The 26,312-nt window shown below is 38.2% G+C and overlaps 1 protein-coding gene across 3 annotated transcripts in view; it reads right to left on the bottom strand.

Moving 5' to 3' along the window:
* Positions 1–25,872, bottom strand: part of LOC113038877 (probable E3 ubiquitin-protein ligase HERC1) — a 63,423-nt gene extending 37,551 nt beyond the window's left edge. For 2 of the 3 annotated variants that reach the window (XM_026196639.1, XM_026196640.1), the window contains exons 1-25: positions 25,574–25,872; positions 17,277–18,243; positions 15,626–15,721; positions 15,327–15,512; positions 14,181–14,492; positions 13,626–13,722; positions 13,170–13,424; positions 12,465–12,592; positions 12,230–12,374; positions 11,213–11,384; positions 10,718–10,852; positions 9,750–9,915; positions 8,379–8,504; positions 8,058–8,279; positions 7,042–7,194; positions 6,726–6,858; positions 5,606–5,797; positions 5,111–5,323; positions 4,831–5,004; positions 4,397–4,508; positions 3,893–4,016; positions 3,077–3,248; positions 1,618–1,915; positions 1,456–1,534; positions 1,321–1,369 (exon numbers count right to left, since the gene is read on the bottom strand). In XM_026196639.1, the coding sequence (XP_026052424.1) occupies positions 1,321–1,369; positions 1,456–1,534; positions 1,618–1,915; positions 3,077–3,248; positions 3,893–4,016; positions 4,397–4,508; positions 4,831–5,004; positions 5,111–5,323; positions 5,606–5,797; positions 6,726–6,858; positions 7,042–7,194; positions 8,058–8,279; positions 8,379–8,504; positions 9,750–9,915; positions 10,718–10,852; positions 11,213–11,384; positions 12,230–12,374; positions 12,465–12,592; positions 13,170–13,424; positions 13,626–13,722; positions 14,181–14,492; positions 15,327–15,512; positions 15,626–15,721; positions 17,277–18,209 (4,672 nt within the window). In that variant the 5' untranslated portion in view covers positions 18,210–18,243; positions 25,574–25,872. The remainder of the gene's footprint in view (positions 1–1,320; positions 1,370–1,455; positions 1,535–1,617; positions 1,916–3,076; positions 3,249–3,892; positions 4,017–4,396; positions 4,509–4,830; positions 5,005–5,110; positions 5,324–5,605; positions 5,798–6,725; positions 6,859–7,041; positions 7,195–8,057; positions 8,280–8,378; positions 8,505–9,749; positions 9,916–10,717; positions 10,853–11,212; positions 11,385–12,229; positions 12,375–12,464; positions 12,593–13,169; positions 13,425–13,625; positions 13,723–14,180; positions 14,493–15,326; positions 15,513–15,625; positions 15,722–17,276; positions 18,244–25,573) is intronic. The other variant, XM_026196641.1, reaches the window with a different exon arrangement.
* Between the last annotated feature and the right edge of the window lie 440 nt (positions 25,873–26,312).

Raw genomic sequence — 26,312 nt, forward strand, 5'->3', positions numbered from 1 at the left:
AACTGATTACCGTATTTTCCGGACTATAAGTCGCACTTTTTTTCATAGTTTGGCTGGTCCTGCGACTTATAGTCAGGTGCGACTTATTTGTCAAAATTAATTTGACATGAACCAAGAGAAATGAACGAAGAGACTTGAACCAATAGAAAACATTACCATCTCCAGCCGCGAGAGGGCGCTCTGTGCTGCTCAGTGCTCCTGTAGTCTACACTGAAAACAAGGAGCGCCCTCTCGCGGCTGGAGATGGTAATGTTTTCTCTTGGTTCTAAATAAATGCGACTTATAGTGCAGTGCGACTTATATATGTTTTTTTTCCTCATTATGACGTATTTTTGGACTGATGCGACTTATACTCAGGTGCGACTTATAGTCCGAAAAATATGGTATTATAGTTTATGTGAAAGAAGAGAGAGGAAAAAATGCAATGCAAGTTATCAGACATGCAAGATCAAAATTAGATGTGCGGGATCAGATGTGTGACATAAGACTACAGAAATTAGATTAGACATGAGGGAAGACATGAGATTAGACAGGCAAGATATCAAGCAGTTGTGAGATCAGACATGAGAGAGATCTGATATGTGAGATCAGACAGGTGCAACGTAAGAGATTCATTTTTTGATGTATGTGAAATCAGACATGCAAGATGTGAGAAATCAGAAATGAGAGATCAAAGATCTGACATGCGAGATCAGATCGGTAATAGGATAAAAATTATATGTGTGAGATCTGATATGTATGCCATTAGAAATCAGATTTGAGAATGCATACATATAAGATCAATATGTGGGAAGTTATGTGAGATCAGACATGCAAGACTAGAAACAGAAAATCAGACCGTTGATAAAAGACATGGTAAAAAGTTTAAACAAATAACTGAACTGTGAGATCATACAAGTAAAAAAAACGAATAAAAGTTGCAAAATACCCACTATGTCTGAGATCAGATATTAAAGATGTAAGATATGTGAGATCAGACACAAGTAATCTTACATATGAAATCAGATATCTAAGACATCAGTTATGTTAAATGAGATGTGAGATGACAATAAATATTAGAAACAAGAGATCAGACAGTTGAAATCAGACATGTGAAAGATCAGATGTTAAATATCTGACATGAAATATTAAAAGATTAAAGATGTGATGGTTAAAGATAATGTTTGATCATATGAGAATGAAGAAATGAGAAACTATAGATGAGTCAGGCGATATCAGTCATGTAAGAGATGAAACATGCAATAGATCCAATATGTGCGAGATCAGACATACGAGATCAGACTTATTACAAAATAATATGCTACTTCATACACTACTCACCAATTTTATTTTTGAATGACCCTGAGTAGCTTTTAGATTCATCTGGTGTCTGTGACAAAACAGATTACAAATAACAAAATCAAAAAACGAATTCCCTGATATTAAACTAGGGGGAAACATAAGAAACACAAATACCTCTCTCTCACTGAATCTTCTCTCAGAAGATGAGTGTAACTCCATCTTTGATCCTAACGCCTCACAGTAGGGTGGAGATCTATGTTGTGAAAGAGATCTATTACTTTCAGATTTGTTCACACCCGCACATGCAAATGTTTTGTAATCGCAAACAACACAAACCTGGCCAAGCTGCTTTCAGTGGGCGTCTGTGACGACACACTCTCCTCCTGCCAAGCAGCTCGGACACCCAGCAGCAGGAAAAGGCAGCGTGAGACCAGCAGGTGGCAGGCTGCTGAGAAGGACAAGCCCTGGTCGCTGATGCTGTGGTGGTCCCAGGGACGCTGGGGGGGCTCCCTGTCTGGCGTCCCAGGGCTCTCAGTGCTGCTGGGTAACGTGCTAGTGCCAGACGACTCGTACACAGTCTCGTTCTGTTGGAGCTGCATGGCCTCACGGGTGGCCAGGAAACACTGCAGCACCTCTGCGGGGTGGAGGACACAAACAAATGGATCACAATTACACAATACAACACCAAAAAAAATTAGGGATTTTACTGTTAATTAGTGGTTGAGCGATACTGGGGCTTTTTTGCAGCTGATGCCGATATCTTGGAAAGCAGCCGATAGCCGATATGTGTGTGTGTGTGTGTGTGTGTGTGTATGTATAAATACATAAAGTGCAGCATAATTTGAATTAACGTTTAAAGTTTAAAGCATTCAATGAACATGGGCCGATCGTCACACAGAGAACATGCGATCATGATGGATAAAAAAAATAATAAAAAATAATAATAATAATAATTCACACTTCACAAGATCTCACTTGTTTGCAAGGTTTGTGAAATTAAATATTCATTTGTCATTCAAAGATTTGTTTAAATTAAATAAATGCGTATTTGCTTAATGCTGGTGGCAAACAAGAAAATATTATGTTTGCCTTTCTATTACTAATAATATAAAAGCAATCATTATAATACTCTTGCATATTTGACAAATATTGGCTGATATGTAAAATGTAAAATAATAAAGAACTGTTTCCTTGCAAAATAAGCTTAAGCACCAAAATAACTAAAGAAATGAACTAAAAAAATAAAACAATTTTATATATATATATATATATATTTTTTTTTATGTATAATACATAATTAAAAAAATATATATAATTAATTTAAATTAAAACACAATATATAACAATTAAAATCCAATTCAAAATATAAAGAAGCATAAGTGTATAAAGTGTATACAATAAAATTAAAATTGCACTGACCATGCTAAATCTATTGATTACATGCGATCTTAAATGTTTATACATAAAACAATAGGTATCTCAAGATGTCTTTTTAAAAACTAATAAGAACAACGACAAAATGGAAAGGTCATGACAAAATCCTACTGCACGTTCATATTAAAATACAAATCAAAAACTGCAAATGTCCTTTGTGACAATGTTTTTACATATATTTTAATACAAGCGTACTAAGATAATCATTCAATTAAAGTATACAAATTATGTATTTCTAGTATTTAATCCTTGAACTGTGGGCCCCAAAAAAGATACTGAGACAAAGAAACCTCTGGTTCTTGTTTGAACAGAAGGACACACTTGCTCTGTGAGGGAAGAACACAGAAAGCAGCGTGTTTACCCGGCAGGTACATACTGCTGATGCTGGGCGTTTCCTCCTCTAAGGGATCGTCCTGGTTGTGTTCGGCTGTGTGGGGTGACTGGCTGCTAGGATCTGGGTCTCTTCCTGTCTGCTCTCCAGAACTGCCCGCATCCTGCCTCTCCTCAATGGGACTCTGAGAGCCCAATGAAGCCTGGACACGGTGAAACACAGAGTAACAGTGATAATGTTGGTTAATGTTCATTTGTCCCTGGTTAGTGTGAATCAGCATAAAGAAATTGGGAGGTAGGGAAAGTCACTATATAATATTTTATTACAAGTAATTTTGTCAAGTGTAGCAAAAAATAGTTTCAAACTTAAACCCAAGTTTATTATCATGTTTCTAAAGTGGGAGTGCATAAAACATAGGCCATTATATAGTAAATAAAGCAAGAAGTCTCTTATGCTCACCAAGGCTACGTTTAAATAAAAAAATACAACAATATTTTGAAAGATTACCATTTAAAATATCTGCTTTATATTTGAATAGATGTTCTGGATAATATTATTAAATTTCTTTCAAAAACAAGAGCCAAAAACTACTGACTGATTTCAATATAAATAGATAAATGCTGTTCCCAAGAAAATTAAGCACCACAACCGTTTCCAACATTAATAAATCAGCATATTAGAATGATTTCTGAAGGATCATGGGACACTAAAGCATTTTAACTTTTTTAAAGTATATTAAAACCGTTTTATAAACCGCATAAGAGCATAAATAAAAATTCTTCAGATTCAAAACTTTTAAACAGTAGTGTATATATGACTGGTTTCTGGTTTATTGATGTGTTTTACCTGTTTGATGGTAGTTGTTTGGACGCTGGTTGTGTTTCCTATGCTCTCTTTATAAGACAGCAGAATGCTGCGGATTTTATACACCACCTGATATATTTCAATCAGCACCTCACAGGGCTCATATCTGCAGTCAAACACACACACACACACACACACACAGAGTGTTCAAACTATTGGTTCATCCCAGCTGCTGCTGCAGAAGGTTGATCTGGATATTCATGACTGTCAATTCATATTCACTTAACTCTCACTCTTACAAATGAGTCATTATGGCTGAGGAATTTATCGTGTGAGATGTCCCGCAGTACAGAGAGAGACAGGCACTGACACTTTAATATTCACATACAGAGTCATTCGTTAAATAGAGCATATATTTATTTAATCTGGGTCAACTAATTAAAGAGTTCATTACACTATGGCAGAAGGGAGACGTGGGAAGACAAAAGGTGTTCAAGACATCTAAATGAAGAGAGAGAATGAGGGCGAGGTGTGGATCTCACTTACTTATCCTGCCAGTAGGCTTCATGAAGGCCGGCATGTTTGAGCAGAGCAGCCAAACTACAGCGACACGCCGTCTCTAACAGAGAGTCTCCCACTGATCCACCATTGTCCCAGTCTGGGTAAAAACACACATGTGATGGTCAGTACTTAGACAGGAACATGATGATCGTTCACAGTTCTTGTGGTGCAAATAAAATCAGGTAATTCTTACAATAGATATAGGCATAGATTTGTAAGGAATAGAATTCACATTCCAGCTACGAATGAGGGATCGGTTTTATTCTATGGTCATAATAGGAACTATCAAAATGTTCCTCGGGTGCAAAAGCCACTTTTCTAAGTATCTGGCTCCAAAAAAGTATGTAAAGAAATGTCTTGCAATATTTTACCTTCTTTTCATTTTTTACGCACTTAAACAAATCCTGTCCATCTCTTACCTCGACTCGCTGCATACTCCTTCATCTTCCTCCAGAGGGCGCTGGCAGGTTCTCGTAGGGAGCCAAGAGCGAGTTCCACGAACGTTGTGTTCTCTTCCGACAGCCGCAGCTCAGCTAGTCTTACATCTCCACAACCCATGAACACGGCCTCAGTCAGCCAACCCATTGCCCAGTCTATAGGATAACACACACAGATGAGTATTTATTTATCTGTATTTATGTGCGTGTTCATAACACACAACAAACGATAAGCTGTTGCTTCCTGTTGGCAGGTCATTACCCAGCTGTTCAAAGTCTATCTCCAGCCCGTTTCTCAGGAGCGGGTTACACAGCCAGAACTCTGCGGTCTTCTCCTGGATGGAAGGGGGCGGGCCCTGAAGCATACCTCCCAGGCATCGGCCAATGGCAAGAGCTAAAGACCTCTCCAGGTCTAGTAGCCACGCCCAGTCTTCTGACTCTGGCACTGTGATTGGCTCAGAGGTTTCAGATGCTTCTGCAATAGGAAGTACATTTACATTTAGACATTTAGCAGACGCTTCCAAAGCAACTTTCAAATGAGAACAATAGAAGCAATCAAAACCAACCAAAGAGCAATAATATGCAAGTGCTAAGATAAGTCTTGGTTAGCTTAGTAGAAGTAGGCCTGTGTACTGTATCTATCTTGATGATCTGTCATTTGTAAATGATTAAGTTGTTTTTGAACCGTTCAAACAATGCATTAAGGTATTCGGGATGTTTTCTGAGAATGACAGAAATACATAATTCTGGACCTTACCTTCTGAGGTTCCTTCCAGCTCCATGTCCTCCAGGTGAGCAGTGTTGGGCAGGTAACAGTTGAGCTCATTGAGATGTTCAAGCAGAGTGAGCAGGTGAGGAAGAAGGGGTTTGACCACAGCCAATGGCAGCAGGAGCAGCGAGTACATCACCTGACACAGAAGACTGCCCGCCACCGAACCAAACAGCACAGCTATAGAGAAACATATAACTCAATACACTGGGTCTGGATCACAGGGTGGCTACCAGGATTGGAGGAATGGAAGGCAAGATAAATGGATGGAATAATAGATGGATGGAGGGATGAACGGATGGACATGTGAATACTCTAGTAACTCTGGTTGGATGGACTGATAGATGGATGGACGGATGGATAAATAGCTGGACAAATGGATAACCACATAAATGGATGAATGGATGGATGGCTGCATAAATAGATGTTTGGAGAAATGGATGGATGAATGAATGGGAGACTATTTAATGGATGGTGGGATGGATAAACAGAGAGATGGATGGATGAGCAAATAGCTGGTCAAATGGATAATACTAGATAGATGGATGGACTGATTATGAATGGCTACAAGGATGGATGGATGGATGGATGGGTGGATAAATAGATTGACAGAAGGGGGATGGATGAATGATAGATGGATTGATGAATAATGTTTGAATGGAAAAAGGGATAGATGATAAACTGATGAATGGGGATGAAGGGATGGATGGATGGATGGATGGATGGATGGCATTGGCTACATGGACAAAAGTATAGATGGAGAGATGAATAGATGGGTTGATGAATAGGGGATGATGGATGGCTACATAAATAGACAAAGGGATACAGTAGATCAAGGGATGGACAGAAGGGTACTTTAAAAGGAGGGATAGGTTGGTCAGAATGGTTTGATGGATGGACAAACAGACAGAAAAATGGACAACTACATGAATGAACGTATGGATGTAAAGATGGATGGACTGATGGATTGATAGGGATATGCATGGGCGAATTACTGCATTGACACGTGGATGGATGCATACACAGATGGGTGGGTTGAAAACGGCTGGTGACTGGATGTATGGATGGTTCGTTTGATGGATGGATGGCACATAAAGTGTGTTCTCACTGTGTAGTTTCTCGATGACATGTTTGTCCAGTGTGCTCTCCTCCAGCAGAATAGTGGATCTCCTGAAGGTCTCGGCTGCGTAAGGCAGCAGCAGGCACAGGTGTTTATGGAGCAGCACCACACTACTGTCATCCTACACAACAAGCAAAGACTTATGCAGACCACCCCCGGGTTCTGGAACAAGAACTTTTGACTAAACATGCTCACAAAACAGTATTTTGTTTCTTAAAACTACAATGCATAACCACTGCAACTGGCAGCCTGTGGGAGCTATCATATGGAGTGGGTTTTAACAGGAAATGTGTCAGTGTTGTACCTCAGCGCCTGTGTGGATGTAGCAGTGGGCCAGCAGGTGTCTGTGAAGGGCTGACAGTAAGTGGTGGAAGTGTGATGGAGCCTCCGTCTGTTTCTGGGACTGACTGAACTGCTGTTTATCACTGTTCTTCTCCAGTTCGCCAAACGCTCGCTCCTGCATGAACAACCAGGGAACAGAGTGAACAGAAAGGAGAACATATTATGATTTGTGTTTTGAGTTTTTAAAAGTTTTTTCTAAAATATATCACACATTAAATCCCTTTTAGAATTTTATTTTGAATTTTATCTACATCAAAACATCTCAGTTGATTGGCTTTTCCTACAAGCATTTCCCATATAGGAAGTAGGCAGAGAGCTTTAGAAACAGGTTTACATTTTTGCATACATAAATTATTAAATTCAATTAGTATTATTATATGCTACCATTCAAATATTTTGGTTAAGTAAGATTAAAAAAATAATAATCTTGTTCACCATGGACTGTATAAACATTTAAAATGTTACAAAATATTTATGTTTAAAAAAATGCTGTTATTTTATACTTCTTGTACAACAAGTAATCATAAAAAGTGGTTTCCACAAAAATATTTTCTTATTTTAATATTGATAATGTTTCTTGAGCACCAAATCAACTTATTAAGGATCATGTGACACTGAAGACTGGAGTAAAGTTGATGAAAATGCAGCTGTCATCATAAGTATATATATGTAAAAAAAAAAAAAAAAAAAAAATTATATATATATATATATATATATATATATATATATATATATATATATATATATATATATATATATATATACATACATATACATATATATATATATATATATATATATATATATTTACATATATATTCTTATGATGACAGCTGCATTTTCATAGGAAAAACCTGGAATCATTAAGTATTTGGGAAAGATGTTAATTAATATGCTAATTTACATTCAAATCAACTGAGGCTTGAAAACGAAGAACAACTTTGTTGTCTGACAACCCTAAACAACTGTTGAACTGACTGTATAGAAGCCGATGCTGAGCAGCAAGGTCTTCAGGAGCACTTCAGCCAGGTGGAGTTGGTCTGGAGCTTCTGAGCCTGAGCTAACACTTCCTGTGGGGCGGTCAGGGGTGGGCGGCAGTGCCAGTCCTGCGCTCAACTCCCCAGGTGAGCTGTATCCCAGCAGGGATGCCACGTGACTCTGTTCCTGCAGGCTGTTCAGCACCATGTCCAGCTGTAGACGCTGTAATAGTAATCACACAGAATCATTCGAGGAACAGCAGGGGTTTCTCAGCAAATGTTGATATATGCGCCAGACTTTAATATAGTTGTGTTTGCATACCTGTCCTTTAGAGAGGCTTTCCCAGCTCTCTGGACCCTGAGGTAACAGCGAGTGCAGCAGCTCCGTTCTCTCTCTGAGAGGAGGCAGCAACAGAGATGCTCCGATGGACAGCGTGCTCATTACCGCCTCAACACACAAACAAAAATTAATTATCATGGCGTAGGAATGACTCATACGCTGGCATTCTGACGGATGATTCAGTCAAAAAGTTAAACTGAACTCTTGAAGGCTGTGAAGAGTCGTGTACCCTGCAAACTCCCTCAAAAAGAAAACCGAGCCAAAAGATTCCATCATCTTAAGAGTTTTGGACATGTGGGCGGAACTCCAGCAAGTATTCTGATTGGCTGGAGTTGTTTACTGTTATGTACTGTTGCCAGAAATTAGATTAGATCGAAATTAGACAAAATATTTGTTTTGAGCCTTAAAAGTGCTGTATGGAAAAAAAATATATATTTTTTTTTAAAACCTATAATAAACATATAATACTAATTTTACTTTGTGTGGGGAAAAAAATATATTAAAAATAAATATAATAAAAAATACAATTTATTATGTTTAATGAAAGAGTCACAGAAGCTTTCGCAATGGCTACAATTTCTATTTTGCACCAGTTCCCATCAAAAAGAGCCCTTTTTTTCTCTTGAACACAATGTTCTTCATTCAGAAATTAGTTTTATTTATTGCAATATTTCATTCTCATGCATAAATTAAATTAGCAACTTGGATGAAAACACAGCTACTGACAAATAACATACAGTATGCCGAGCCAAGTATAATTAAGCCAAAGAGCACAATAAATCACATAATGAAACAGATATTCATAACTATTCAGCACCTTATGCAAGCTTTGTTTCTTCAAATTTAAATTTAAGGAAAAATAAAAACTACTTTTCAAAGGTTTGGGGTCAGTATGATTATAGAAAGAACACTCGTATGCTAACAAAGGCTGCATTTATTTGATCAAAAATACAGTAAAAAGAGTAATACAAAATATATTATTATAATTTAAATTACCTCTTTCTTATTTTAATATATATATATATATATATATATATATATATATATATATATATATATATATATATATATATATATATATATATATATATAGATATATATATATATATATATATATATATATATAGATATATATAAAAATGGATTCCTGGAATGGCAAAGCTAAATTTGGAGCTCTAGAAACATTTGTTATTATTATCAATGTTGAACACAGTCAAAGCAAACAGCTGCTTAATATTATTGTAAAAATGGTGATGCATTTTATGCAAATTATTCTGAATTGTGCAGAACCAATAACTGGAAGCAACACTGAATTAGCATACAATGCAGCAAAAGTACTGTTTCACAGCAGACCTGTTGTATGGAGTCTGGTACATTAGAGTCGATGAGTCTGAAGAGCAGGTTCCTGAGGGGCCGACCCTGAGCACCCAGCACTGTGGCCCCCGTTCCCCCTGCGTGGGCCAATGACAGGTGGATGGACAAGAGTTTCATACACAGCAACACAAACTGGTGATGTTCCCTGGAGTCGAAACAGAGAGAGGTTTAAAGATGAGAAGTCTAGAGTGACCTTTACGGAGTGCCAGGCCATATGCTGCTCTGACCCCATCCCCGTGGGCATGGAGACGGTTATGGGCTTGTGCCAGATACCCCTGCGGCTGTGTGTGTGTGAGACATTCCTGCTATAGGAGTGTCTTTCAGCAGCTGACACTGACACAGACAAAGCCGAATTTGCGCTTGCCTATGCAAAACTCTCTGACACAATGCTAGGGTGTGCTAGGTGGTTGCTAGGGCACTGCTATGCATGCAGCGACTTGAGAAACAGTAAAAATCTGAAGAAGAAACTTAAAGGTCAGTGGTTGGAGGAGTAGAATAAAATAAAATAAAATGGTTAACGTTTCCTGGGAGCTTCCGAGTAATAGAATCAAGACATTTGACGCACACTCTCTCTTTCTTTGGAGACACTGGTGCAGAATTAAATGTTCTGACCTCAAGGTCAACATACATCACTTACCATCTTGAGGCACCAGCAGGAAAAGATCTAGGATATTATATAATCTGTATGACAGCTCTTATGTAATCTTAAAGCTTGCAGTTGACAGATGTGAACTACTGACATCTGACATCGCAAATGTCTATAAATCAGATTGGCATTGTCGGAGCATCCGTCCATAATATGTAATGGCACTTTATTCTCCATTTTGTAGAGTGAAACAGACATTTTTTATATTACAATTTCAAAAAGCAGCTCCAAATATAACAAATAAAATCGTGCAAATCACAATCCATCTGTAAATCTGGGAGGGTTGTTGCTAGGTGTTTACCTCTTAGAGGGGAAAGGTGCAGGTGGTGTGTCCCCACTGATACGATCGCAGTAACGCTCCAGGAAACTGCGCAGGTATGTAAACGTGCTCTCCTCTAGATCCACACAAAACGGCCTGTGCCAAGCCACCAGCTGCCTGCCAGCACACAAACACACACACCGATAATTCACACTCAGTCCTGTCAGGAAAACAAAGCACCTGAACAGCTGTGAATAATGGAAAATGTAAATGCGATTGTATTAAAACATTAGCGGTGGAACTCACACCAGATAGAGCAATACCGGTTTGATTTGCATAACAAATATGAGAATGGTGCCGTTTCCTGTTGACTCAAACTCATTTAAGGACAAATTGGTTTTGGTTTAGATCAGAAAGATGGGGCTTTTTATTCCATTTGCATTATCCATAAACAATGAGAGAAGCAGATAATGAAATACCAAACATGAAAAGCCATCAAATCTCAACTAATGAACACAGTTTTCTCTCTCTTCTCACCTGTCAGTGGGAACCGCTGTCCAAGCCAAGCTGTGGGAGGTGCCTGCAGTAATCTGCTGTATTGACACCCCTTCTAAACCAATCACTTTCTTGGGTTTGGTGACTGGCGTTGAGGTATGGCCCTGCCCACACTGCCCCATGGCATTGTTCCCCCAAGCAAACACCTCGTTTTCTGTCCCACAAACCAATGAAATTACTCAAGCATTTTCTTAGAATAAACTAAATGCAGCATCAATCTAAAAAATCCAATTTCGGTGAATAACAACTTATATTGCAGTCTCTTTCTGATACAAAGCTATCAGATGGCTTCAGAAAAATTGAAATATAGCACACAAGTTGTATAGACTACTTTTTTTCATTTCCAAATTCTCCATTTGGGATTACATGAGGGTGAGTAAATAATGAAAAATATAAATGTTTTTGGTAAATATTCCTGTAATCCTTAGTGTTGTTATTGTTAACTACAGTTAAAATTAATTTAATTTAATTTCAATAAGTCTGAAACAAAATGAACATGTTGTCTTGGCAATTAACTGAAATAAATAAGTTTAGGTACGTTCCTAAAACTTAAACTAAAATCCAAATAAATTACAGCTATATATAAATAAATAAATAAATAAATAAATAAATAAATAAATAAATAATCAATCAAATAAAAAAGGACAAAATGTATTACAAGTAAACGGATATTAAAATAAAAATACAAAAACAAAATGCAAATTTTAAATATGTATGAATATAACAATAATTAATCAAATAAGAATAAAATACTACAACAAAATAAGATACGAATGAAACAGCACTGATCAACAATTTATTTTTATAAAATGTTCTATAATGTTTTTATAAACTGAATTACTATAAAATAATTTGATGATAATTTGCAATGCATTATTTATGCAAATAAATGTAAATATGCAGTGTAAAACACATCATACTCTGTAGACTTAATTTAGAAAAAAAAAATAGTTCTTGTCTTTACATTTTGTAGAAGAGCGGAATCTCCATCTCTCTTACCGTGAGACAGAGCGAGACAATGGCTGTCTCCACAGGAAATGTCTATGATTTTTGTGATACTGAGCTCCTCTATCAGTCGAGGTCTGAGTGAGGTGGTCTCAGACGAGCCGCAGCCGAGGCATGAGCCACAGCCCCACGCAAACACCTGCATCGCACACACACCAAAACACAGAGACGTCAGAATTTAAATGGGCGGTACATATTTGCTCAGCATTATACATGAGGTTGTATATACCTGGCCAGCAGATGTCAAAGCCAGTGACGACTGGCTCCCAGCACACACTTTTCTGATAATGAAGCCATGTAGGGCTTCAATCACTTTAGGCCTGTACACACGGTTTGTGTCCCCATGTCCCAGTTTACCTGTAACACAAACACAGAGTTTACACTTACAGAACTGCCTCTAACATGAATAATAGTAATTTAAGGTGAGTCAAATTCAGAAGCCGTGTTTGCACTTGTTTCAACTACTGGCTTTATATTATGCCTTCTGAAAACACTTTACGACAGCTGTTTTTTCAAACAGGTTTGAGTCTGTCAGCAGATGTGATGTCTCATAGTGTTACAATATAGCTTTCTGATGTGGCCTAGTGGTTAGAGAGATTAACTCCTAACCCTAGGGTTGAGGGTTCGAATCTCGGGCCGGCAATAACATGACTTAGGTGTCCTTGAGCAAGGCACTGCTCCGTGTGTGTATTCACTGCTGTGTGTGTGTGTGTGTGTTCACTGCTCTGTGTGTGTGTGCACTTTGGATGGGTTAAACGAATTCTGAATTTGGGTCACCATACTTGGCTGAATCTCACGTCACTTTCAAAATGGAAATCAGAAATTAAATTCCGACTGATTTAAGAGGAAAATGTGGACATCTACAGAGATTTAAAAAAATAAAACTAAATAAAATACTACAGAATATGGCCATTTATATGAAACATCAGCATACCGTTGTCTCCTCCTCCAAAGGACCAGACGATTCGTCCATCTTGAGCCACAGCGATGGTGTGAGAGCTGCCACAGGCCACTTGCCCGACCCCACTGATGTCCTTCACCAGAGTGGGCACGTTACGACTGTGACTGTCGCTGTGACCTACATGACCGGCCGACAGAGGAGAAACGAGACTGAGACAGACAGGCAGAACTTCTGACACAACAGTCTGAGGGATCAGGCGTCCTGTCGACTGCCTGGCAAATGATTTCTCTATGGATTAAAGAGAGAAAACTGAGCAGTGTGCACCGTGCACAGCAGTCATTCAAACTCTAAAACCAACTCCCAGAAATCAATAGTGAATTGTATTTCACTGACAAAACCATGTTTCTAAGAATAGATCCTCAGACCTCAGGAGTGTGTTTGTGTGTGTGTTTAGTGATGTTGATGGTCTGTAAGAGGAGAATGATGTACCGAGTCGACCGAAGTCGCCTTCCCCCCAGGTGTACAGCTCTCCATCATTAGTCACCGCAGCGCTGTGTCTGTATCCAGCAGACACACACACCACCACCTGCAATACACACACAGCCAACACACACACTTTAACAATTGAAATGATGTTATGAGATTTGAGATGTGTTACTGTTTCTGAAATATTAGTTTCTTTTGTCGTTACTAGGGCATCGCTTTGTGGTTACTAGGGGATTTGATTTGCTAAGGCTTTGCTATGTGATAGCAAGGTTTTTTTTTACTTGTTATGTTATTGCTAGGGTGTTCTGTGGTTGCTAGTGTAGTTTCTATTGAGCTCTGGTGATGTTAAGATGTTTCTATGGTGATGCTATTGTTTCTAGGGTTTTCGCATATATGCTATTGAGTAGCTAGAGTGTTTGCTAACACATTTATATGCTGTTTCTAGGTTTTCTGGGTTCGCAAAGGCAATGCAATGCAGTTGAGGGAAATTCTATAAATTAGACACTCACATCCAAACATACAAATAATAACTTCTGCATGTAGAAAACACCCTCTCACCTTTCCTAACAGCGGGCCTTGTATAATCTTGGGGTATTTCTGTGTGGCGCTGTTCCCGTGGCCCAGTTTGCCGTAATCTCCATCTCCCCAACTGAACACCTCTCCCTCCGCCGTGACAGCCAGCGTGTGTCCGTCTGATCCCTTGGAAGACGACACCTTCCTCATGGTACGAGGCGGCTCCAGGACCAGCTTCTTGGGCATGGATTGGTTATTAGAGTCTCCCAGTCCCAGCCGCCCATAACTACCCTTCCCACAAGCCTTCACTGCCCCATCTGCAGATACAGAGAACGTGCAGTACTGGCCTGCCTCAATCTGAAGGTGGAAAGGGAAGAGTAGCGTTTAGAGCAAAGTCAATTGAATTAACAACAGAGATGGTCTAAACTGTATCAGTGTATCTGTTTATTATGTGGCTGCTGTTATCCAAAATGCATCTCAATAATAATGAAAAGACATGTCCATATTAAATAGCAGAGACTTCAGATTAGTCTTTGCACAACACATACTGTTACATTATAATCAAACACACACATATATACACATACATACATACATATACATATACATACATATATATATATATATATATATATATATATATATATATATATATATATATATATACACATATACATAATATAAATAAATAAATAAATAAGTTTAAATATAAAAAAACAACCAAAAATAAATAAAGAAAATATGACAATATATTTTAATATCCATATTTAATTAAATATTAATATTTTAATATCCATATTTAATTAAATAATTTTACACTCTATATATCTGGCCCTATATGATGCATCTCATGCAGCTAACAATGTAATTTACATATATTTCGTTTTTATTTTGTCATACAGGAAAGTGAAACCAAAGTCCTCCATAATTTGAAAAATTGCAGTGCCATCCAGTTTTGTCCATCTAATATGAATGAGCTAACAGACCAGACAGAAAAAGGGGACCTTTTAACTAAAAGCTCTGTTTTACAACTGTCATATTAAGTGTTTCAATCGCGCTCATTAATTTTTTTCTTGGAGAGATCAGTCTCCTCGTCCTCATGCTGTTTCTGTTGGAACTAATGATAGCTTCACGACGGCTTCCAGTTATTTGGATTTTCAATACTCTTGAGTAACATAAACCCACACAAACCATTTGTGCATCACTGAAGCCCTGAGCCAGTTTGGGTTGTAAAATCTTCTCAAGCGTTCCCTCGGCGAGCTGATGGCTGCTGTTGCTGCCCCACACGTACACCATGACAGCATCATTCTCCAAGCCAGAGGAAGAGGAAGACCCCGCGCTGCATGAGCACAGGCAGTTAGAGGCCAGGGTGCAGATCTACAACACACACACAGGCAGATTAAAGATCTGTCACAGAAGACAAAGCCTGGCAATTTTTTGTTAACACTGTATATTTCAGAACACTTGTAGGTTTATTTGCACAAACACACCTCTTCAAAGAGGCAAAGAGCAACATGTGAGAGCCTACAGAGTCCATCTGCATCCTTCTTCAGCACCTGAGTATTGACGGATTCACCACGAACAGCCTGGAACAACAACAAATTAAAACCAATAATACTAGCAGCTGCAATATCTATGGCTAATATAAGTATGGTAGAACCAATACAATTAGTAGCATTCTTACTGAACACCACTGAGACATCTATATGATTACGTTTTTATTCATTGTGCCTATATATTGGCCAAATATATATATTTCCTTTAATGATGCACAGCGGAGTAAAACAGATTATTAAAAAAAAAACAAATAAAAAAAATGTAGGGTAGGGGCTTGTTTCTATCAATTGGTTGTTGAATAAACAACCAATTTTTTTTATTTATTTAAGAACGAAACAGCTGTTGGTCCCCACTGACTTCCATAGTAGGGAAATAAATAGGTTGGGAACCATCCACTGTTTGATTACCATAATTTTTCAAAATATTTTCTTTTATGTTCAACATAAAAAAGAAAATCATGCAAGTTTGGAATGAACATGAGGGTGAGTAAATGACAATTTTCATTTTTGGGTGAACTATCCCTTTAAGAATTACGAGGTCAGAACAAATTGGAAAATAAATTAAACATATGCACAAATAAAAGGGTTCACAATCAGATTAATACCATGCACTAAGAAATTAATAGGGTAAATATAATGCTTAGAATAGAACACAATGTGTTCCAAATAATGGACTCTTTCCAAGACATCTTGGTAATGGCTGGTTAATATGATTTTAAAATAAAAGCATGCATTCATGTTTTTTAATTTGCTAAAACCGATTGAATGATATGAACCTAAAGTTAAATGGCAACCCTAGTCACTTCCTTAATTGATGAAAACAAAATATGCCTAGAGAAAATAAAATGTATAGTAGGAATTTTTAGGAAAAAGTGACCTGAATGCCAAAGTTGGTTAAAACACAACATTCAAATCATTATTTGTCTATTGGTTAGCATTATTCAGTTGCCCAGGTGACATTATCATGAAAGGAAATTAATTTATTATGTTTTGATTGAAGATAGTCTTTGGCTACGTTCATAACCAGCTAGTGGTCCAGAGAACGAATTAACCTTGACATCAGGAGTGGGAAAATCTTTATCCAAACAGTTCCTTTAGTACAGGGAACAAGTTCTGCTGAACTTCAAGCACTAAAGTCTTGAAGTAGACATATTTCCCATTGATTAAGACATGAATAAATTAGAGCATGGCACATGGCAGGTCTGGTGTGGCTCCGGCGGCTTTCAGATCTGGGAAGATGGCCAAAAGCTCCCGGTCAATTGAAAGCCACAATATTAGTTAGAGCAAGGAGATATACGTTTAAATCATTCCTGCCCTCCATGAGAGGAATACAGAAGGGTAAACTACTGTATGGCAGTAATGTATTAGCAGTAGCTATTAGCAACAACAATTTGCTTTAAGTGCTGAGGGTGGGATGAATAAAGGAAGGAAAGTGTTAGCCTTGCCTCAGCACCGTAACTCTATACCCAATTGTGTTTGAAAGAGGCACAGCTTTCTATATTAGAGCCCATTAGTATTAATGTATATTACTTCACTCATGCTATTAGCATGACCGCTAGGTCAGCCACATAGTGCAAGAACACACCATGTGCTGGCGCATCTGTTGCAGGGTTTGATGGATCAGATCGTAACGCACTCCAACTGTTTTAGACGTGGTAGAGGAAGCGGAGGCAGCCAGCGCCACCTCCACCCACTCCAGAAGGAAGCGCAAGGACCCTCTTTGTAAGGCTAACGAGAGGAGGAGCTCCAGGGATAGCCTGCGACCTGCCCGATCCGCCCCGGACCCGCTGACCGCCGTCTTCTTCAGAAAGTCTCCAACTTGCGTAAGACAGTCAAGCCCCACTGTTGGGATCTTGTTCTCGTTGGCCAAGGAAAGAGGAGGCAGGGCGGCCAGGACTGAAGATGCAGTTGCCAGCACCTCGTTGCACAGTGCTACGTCTGGTGGGTTCTCAAGACGCCCACGCTGCCAACTCTGCCTCAGTAGGGCAAAAAGGAGACTCAACCCAGTCCGGACTCCCATTTCAATAAGAACATCTGTGCCCGACTTTGAACGGGAACTGCCTGCTGGCCAAGGCTCAGACACTGACTCTAGAGCACCCCCTTCTGCACTGGAGGATGAGGGCTGGGGAGGCAGCGGTGCTCGGAATCGGTCATGATACTTGCTATGGAGGGCGTAGAACACCCTCTGGAGGACCATCAGTCTGTGGTGCAGGGATAGGGCAAAGGGGGTCCTCGCCAGCATGCGGTGGGCAAGGCATCGCTGACTGTGGAGCAGCGCGGACAGATATTCCTCCTTCTCCTCCTCAGCGCTGGATTCGTACTGGAAGTCAGGCAAGCGTGGACCCATTAGGTCCTGCACTGGTTGGGCCAAGCCCACAACCTCCTTGTTGTAAACCAGTTTTGCATAGAGAGCTGCCGCTCCGTGGCGTCTGGCTGTCTGAACGCTGTCCTCCGCCGCCCAGGAGCTGTTCAGGTGCTCCTGCCACTTGAGCATTATGTGGGTCTGAGAAGGCACCATCACTGGACATTATTCACATGCAAGAGGTACATAGCTGGAAGAGAGAAAAAAAGAAAAAGAAAATTTAAAATACAGTTCAAGACCTAGCAAAGAGATCAGTTTCAATAGGAATAGGAGTCAATATGAGTTTTGAATGAGGATAAAACATTTATTCACCACATTGACCAACAGGAACCTGCTGGGTTTGAACGTGTCTTGTGTGTTAGAGGTGCTTTATGCATCCCTATGCTACTGACAATAGACTTTTGTGTTTATAAAAAAATGGAACATCTTTTAGCATTTTGTCACTTGGGTGATTACATATTCTAAGTTCATGGAACTCTTCTAAGCCCGAAAGTCTGAAAGTGGTTGATTTAAAGGGATAGTTCACCCAAAAATGAAAATTCTGTTATTAATTACTCATGTTGTTCCCAACTCATAAAACTGTTGTTCATCTTTGAAACACAAATTAAGATATTTTAAATGAAATCCATGAGCTTTCTGACCCTGCTTAGACAGCAACGAAACTACCACTTTCAAGTCCCAGAAAAGTAGTAAGGACATAATTAAAATAGTCCATGTGACATCTTGTGCATTCAGGAGAGTACCACGACGCATGCGTGTGGTGTTACTGACACAGGAGCCGGCTTTCTGAGGTACAACCTGGATGCACTGCACTTTGTTTACACACAGAGGAATCCAAACACATGCATTGTAGTTCTCTTATGAACATGCAACAATTAAGGTTGAACCACTGATGACAAATTGACTATTTTATCGATGTCCTTACTACTTTTCTGGCGCATGAAAGTGGTAGTTTCGTTGCTGTCTAAGCAGGGTCAGAAAGCTGAGATGCCTCATTGTTACTAAATAATAAGGAAGCATTACATATATCCAGTCAAGTTTCTAGGCAGCTAAATAGATTTTGGAGCAGAGCTTATGTCTGGCATTTTAAAGTTTTGTTTGTTATGGTGCATATTGCGACAGTCTGTGTTTGTTTTCCCCAGTCAGGATGTAAGAAATGTACCAGAAACCATATGTAGAAGTAAATCAAGGTCATTTTCCTGAGGCACGCTCTGATTAAACATGAAGAACACATTATGGTCACATTATGCACAGCTTACTTATGCTGATGACAACAATAGTCATGCACTACAGATAAACAGCGAATCACTTGGCCCTTACATCATTGTGACTCATTAATCAGAAGGTTTAGACTTCACCCTAATCTAGTTAGTATCTCTAAAACTGATTACAGACTCCAGCGGCTGTAACTAGCCTACAAATAACCTAATGACAGATGCTGTGAAGATGAAAACAGCCTGACAACTCCCAGGGTTCACCTTTCTGGGTCTCTTTCCAACCTCAGAGACAGTTAGCTTTCATCTGAAGACGTAACAACGAAAATCTCCATTTGTTTTCAGAGCTGTGACATTTTAAAAACCTCAGTTTGAGTATGCGATGCATAAGTTCAAACTCTACTAATATACTAATAATTAGTTTTTTTGTGACTGTATTCTTTTTCGAGCATTCCAACACCACCACACTGCTGGAGGTGGGGTGTAGATTCATTTAAACATGTGTTGCGATGCTCACACATATGCCCTATCTCCAGAACTGCTCTGACAGTCCCTTCATGAGCATTTGACCGTTTGATTTGAGTAAAACTAGCGTCACATCACATACACAGAACTCTAAAAGTATGTCAACCCGTCAAAATAAAAGTCTGGTTTAGTTAAAAGACAAGCATTTGCCAGATATGTATTACCATCGTTCAGCGGAATGTACATAGCCTACTAATAAATAAAAAAAATCTAACTTTTTTTTTAAGGTTTAATCGCACAACATTTCTTCCATGTTTTATTTTTAATAATAAATCCCCTTTGTTTACCAAAAAGTTAAGTTAATGTTCAATAATTAAAAGATAAATTAAATGAATGTTTTATGTGTTTGATGTTTAATATGCATCTCAGAAAATGCTTTATTTAAAACCCCAACTGAATGGCACTTAAATGCACTTAATTCATCTGTCAACTTTCTTGTCATTGTTCACAGTACAACTACAGACAGAGAAACAATGGGTAATAATTAGGGCTGTCAAAAATAGCGCGTTAACAACGTTAATCAGTTGTTTGTCGTTAATTACGTCAAATTTTTTAACGCATTTCACGCATGCGCAGTGTGACAAATTATTCAGGGCAGGAAAGTCTCGTCGATCTCTGAATTCTCAAGATAGTAAAAAACAGCGGCGAGCGCCGCGACGAAAACACAGAAGAAGCTTAAGGTTTTACCCGAGTTACTCTCAAATACATTCATGCCAAGCTCGATAAACAGAGACGACTTTGGTAGTTGATACGCTGGAGCTTCTTCCTGTTATAGCGTCCGGTGTTTCACACTGCGCATGCGCAGAACGCCTACATGCAATGCAGCGAAAATTACAGCTGTTTGGAAAAGCATATGCATTTTTACTTGGTTTTACTGGCACTTGAAGCCTTCAGAACGTGAAAATATCGATCCTAAAGTATTGTGGCAGAGCAAATGAACACCTCCCAAAAGTGTGCCCAGAGTGCAGAGGGCGCATGTTTGTGTTTCTGAGTTCATTCTTTTGAGTTTCTCTATGCATAATTTCATAGATATGTGGCTATATTTAACCACTGGTTCACCTAAAACTCTTACACTATCTGTAGTTAATTGGCATGGTTTGATATAGTGCTCAGGTAAATTTGATCTAAGTAAATGTTAAACTTTTGAAATCCAGAAAAAAAGAACCACATATTGATGAATCTGAACATGAAAATTATGTATCTGTGTCCTGTTATTTATCTTTTGGTATGCATTTCAGAAAAAAAATGGTTAGGATTCAGGTGTTATTGCAAACAGTGATTAATCATGATTAATCCACTGAAAATTCTGATTAATTTTATTAAAAATTTTAATCATTTGACAGCCCTAGTAATAATTAAATGTTCATTTTTGATGTATGCAGTGCATTCTATGCATTTAAAAATAAAAAAATATATTTTTTAAAACAGAAACTTAGTAGTTTATTTTTAGGGAATTATTAGGAGTCTTATTTTCTCTTGCATAATTAATATTGCACTTTAATTAAGCAAAAACACATTTTATCTGATTACTCATTGGAATTTTTGGTAGAATACTCGATTAATAAAATATTCGATAGCTACAGCCCTATATTAAAATAGAAAACAGTTATTTTAAATTGTAATAATATTTCACAATGTCACTGATTTATTATGGTTAGGATGAGAGACATTCTCACGAGTCACGATATTATATTTCAGTCTTGGAAAAATATGATAAGCTAAAATAGGAATATGAAACCTTCCTTGATTATATCTGGAAATCATTAATGATTGACATGATGAATCCAACACTTGCACAGCAGTATGATCTAAAATGAAAAACTCCAGGACTAAAACCTTGAATGAACCAGACACCATCAGTCTAGGAATTGAGCAACGTGAACGCCTGCCTCAGTTTCTCTCACGTCAGTGAACCCGGTGGCGTTCTCGTCACTTCGAGCAAGTTACCACCACCTCCCGCTGGGCAACATGACCCAGCACTTCCACGTCCGAGTCTTACACCCCGGAATTTATTACACCCGACAGCCTCTAGGGTTTCGCTAGGAGTAAAAATAAAGAGGATGCTTCTCAAGGCTGCTTCACAGTTATGTGGGAAGTGGTGTGGGACCGAGTGTCACATTCCCGGGATCTCTGACTAATCCTACAAAAACCATGACAATAACAAGTCCTTAATGTTTCGGACAATTTAAAGAGATCCTGAGCTTATACTCTGAGGTGTTTACCACTTTACAACAGACATACTGGCGCGAGTACAATGTGCTGGGTGTAAATATAGACAATCTTCAGTTACACGTTACTATTAATGATGGGAAAGAGGTGGTTATGCACACAAATAGTACTTTAGAGCACATTTAAAAATAGATCAGTTTTAAACTAGTGTTGATCTGATAGCTGTTGGGTGTTCTTTTCAAATTGAACTAGAGGACAGAATAATGGCTGGGTTATTCCCGCCAAAAAGTTCAGATGTGTTGGATATATTCATTCAAATTTTGTGAAATATTGTGAAATATCACTGCCCATCCTGTTAGACTTTTGTGAAATCGCTTTATGCTTAATAACATTATGCTACAGGAAGTGATGCCATTTTGGTGGGAAAACAACAGCACCGACATCAATAAGCACTAGACAATAGATTTCATCTTCTGTATATGCTGTTTACCATGTTTGTTTAACTTTATAACAATCAATCCAATCAAGTTTGATAAAGTAACACTATGATTAAATCAAACATTCAAAAGATGGTTAAAAATTAGGGCCGGGACTTTAACGCGTTAATTGAGATTAATTAATTACACAAAAAATAACGTGTTAACTAAGATTAATTAATTACAGAAAAAAATCCCGCATTTTTAATAACTTATTTTTGCACCACGGAACGTTTCTCACTGGATGAGTTTCGGCGGACCGATTATACTGGAGCACCAACTAGCGTTCGCATATCACCGCAGCACATCCGAGTCTCAAGTATCACCTCAACGCAAAACATATAGCAGCTAGTGTGGACTTTACACTTTATGTAGAACTATATATTATTTTGTTGGTGCAAAAGTTTATGTTGAACTCTTTATTGTTTTGGCCAAAGGTTATTGAGAGTTGGACTTAGTATGTTATGGCCTCTGAAGCATCAGATAGATGTTTTCTAATAGTCCGGGTTTCCAATGTTCTGAATGTAATTGACAGTATTGTGTATTACTTAAAAAACACTTTACAGAAGGTTCCAGCACCTATAAGCTACCTGATTTTCTGAAATGTACTATTTCTAAATTGTTTCTAAATATGCTATTGCTACACTTAATGGCAAAAATTGCACTGGTCTGCTAGACTTGGTTGAACAAAAATAAACAATATTTTGTTGCTTAAGCTTATGGATTCAGTCATTATTCGATGGTATACTATAAATCCATGTGAAAAATAATTACTTCTCACTGTTCTCAGGTCAAATATTTATATGCGATTAAAATGCGATTAATTTGGATTAATTAATTACAAAGCCTCTGATTAATTAGATTAATTTTTTTAATTGAGTCCCGGCCCTATTAAAAATACCCAAGTTAACCATTAATAATATAAAAATTAAATATTAAAATAGACCCTTGTGCAAGCCTAATCTCAATGCTTTACCAATTTGTGCATCCTGTTAATGTCTGTGTGTACATAATCACATCTTACCAAAGCATTACTATGAAAGTAGGCTACATCTTTTAATGGAAATACTTTCTTAAATTACAACACAGGCATTGTAGTGTTGAATCTTTTTACAAGCATTCAAAAGAGTGCTGTATAACAACAATGAAGCATTAAAAATTGGGACTGTCTCTTTTGCCTTAATAGAAATAATTCCTGAAATGTTTTCAAGCAGTTCTTGGAAACCCCTGATGCAAATGAGCCCACAGTCAAGTGACGGAATGCACAAATGATGTTAACCGAAAACAGAGAGCACATATGGAACCACAGGGTCATTCCCAGCCACAGAGGTGAAGGACTGAGCTTGAATCAATCAGACAAACATAAAGCTGTCCAGACAAGATTTTCCATTGCCAAGTGCTATTGCTGTTGACTTTCTGATGAAGTGAGACTAAAGTGGATTCAGTTCAGCTATTCAGAATGGTCTGAGGGGGGTGATAGTCTGAACAACGACAACTAAAACTTACTTCCAGTCTGATCACATTTCAGACAGAGGCCATCAACACATAGGGGCACACCGAGATTTCAATGCACAACTACAAAGCTGAGCTTTGAGGCTTTTGTTGAATTCGAGAGCAAAATGTCTCCTGAACACTGTAAAAACATTAAAGGTTTTGAGAAACTTAATAATTATTTTATTAAACCTGATATAATCATTCATTTTAGCCTATGTAACCGTCAGTACTCTTCTGGAGAAACCCGATGGTAAAGTTCTGTCATCAGTTACTCACCTTTATGTCATTCCAAACCTTTAACTTTTTGCTTTCTTCAATGAAATGCAAACTAATATTTTGCAGAAGCCAATATAATGAATGTCAATGAGGAATCAAGCGGTCAAGGTAAAAAAAGAATGACAAAATAAGGGAGCATAAACTACTTTATATGACTTGTGAATTATATTCCAAATCTACCATGTGATTGTTTTGTTTGGAAACAGGACATTTACACTCATGTAGGGAGACCATACGTCCTCTTTTCATGGAATTTTTAAGTAAAATAAATGCATACTAAAATATGCATTGGTATGACTGTTCTCTGTAGGTAACACCTTCTCGCATGCAGCGATTGGTATATTATGTATAAGGTCTGCATGCTATTGGTCAAACTCCTTTTCAGTCATGACTTTAAGCAAGTATGAAAACAACAAGAAAAAAAAAAGACAAAACCTGGACAATTTAGGCAGTTTAGAAAACCCGTCCAGAACAAGTGGAAGTATGGTGACCCAGCTTACAAACATTCAAAAATTATAGCATGTTTAATTCCACAAATTCTACAAGACATGCAAGAACCAATGACGTTTGACTTCACTGGCATCATACAAGAGGCAGAATATTTAGATATATTTAAGTTTGAATATGTGTTGAATATTGTTGCAGGTTTGCAGCGATATTAGTGTGAGTGAATGATAACAGCATTATTTTTTGGGGTGAGCTGTCCCTTTAAAATGGCTTGCTTGAAGAAACAATGGTGATGGTTCATGGGTCACCTGTTCTCTGCAGAAAAAAACATCCTAGGCTAGCATGAATTTCCATAGTTTGGTGCTTGTCTATCTGCTTAACTAGTGTAACCAGCAGAAAGCATTTTTTTACCAGCATGGTCCTTCTAATGAAGTTGGTTGACAGGGTAAAAACAGTACAGGCATCCAACCCAGCAAATAAAATTACACGTCCTGGTCTTTTCAACAGGGTTGAAGGGTTTGAACACACCATCTATAACCACTACACCACATCACCCCCAAGAAACTGCTATTTGTTCAGCATGATGGACCAGAAAACATCAGATATGATCTGTCAAACAACCCACCATGCATCTAAACCCCGCTCTATGATAAATACAGCATTATGCAAAATGTAACCACATTAAGATGAGCTACCAGAGCAACATGCATGAACTGTCACTTAAGAACGACTTACATTGTTGCATCAGCTGGGACTCAGCAACAGTGATAGATACAAAAATAGCTGACATATGATGACGAGCTCAACTGTTTAACGAACTATTAAACCACATCAGTTACGACAGATACGAGAACACACAATTCATCAGATCGGATCCTGTCGAATGAAACATAAAAAAGACAATGTATATAATGCTTACCAAGCGATCCGATCTCCCGTCTTCCTTCTGTCATTCACGCCCAGCAGATCAACTGCCCCATGCAAGGCTCTTTAAACCTGCTGCCTAACGTTACCAGAAAGGACGTCAATCCTGCACTTTATTGTGAACCATATCCTGTATTTACCTTCAAAAGCACACAATTTTGAATGAAATATAACTAAACGGCACTCGGTAAAGAGGAGTTACGCAATGCGAGAAAGAAATGCCGGTTAATCTCGCGCTGAGGGTGTTTATAGTAGGGTAGGTTGCAGCTCCGCAAGCTGGTGCTATGAAAGATAGCTGCGTTCGTTTTCGGGAATGCGCGTGTAGCGGTGGACTTTACGCATACGGCGTAGTGTCATGACGTCATGACGTCATGACGTTTATATCGTAAGGGCCTGTTATGTCTAGCTTTTGTTTATGACACGTTATTTCCATTACTGTATTTAATATGTAAATATTTAATTAATTATTTTTAATTATCATTTTTATTTTAAATATTCATGTCGTTTTTAAACGCTTTTGCATGTATTTCAGATTTTTGTTTTGCCCAATGCGACCCGAATTATCCACAAAAAAATAATAATTACAAACAAACAATAAATACATATACTGAGGCCTTTTTAAAGTCTGGATAGTGACATGACATATGACTCTTCACTCTCCTGCCTTTGTTTAATGGCAACAGCGCCATCTAGTGCTGGATAATCTGCATTGCAGCCCCTGGAAGTATGACGCT

Source organism: Carassius auratus, chromosome 21, assembly GCF_003368295.1.
Source record: "Carassius auratus strain Wakin chromosome 21, ASM336829v1, whole genome shotgun sequence".
Classification (NCBI taxonomy): domain Eukaryota; kingdom Metazoa; phylum Chordata; class Actinopteri; order Cypriniformes; family Cyprinidae; genus Carassius; species Carassius auratus.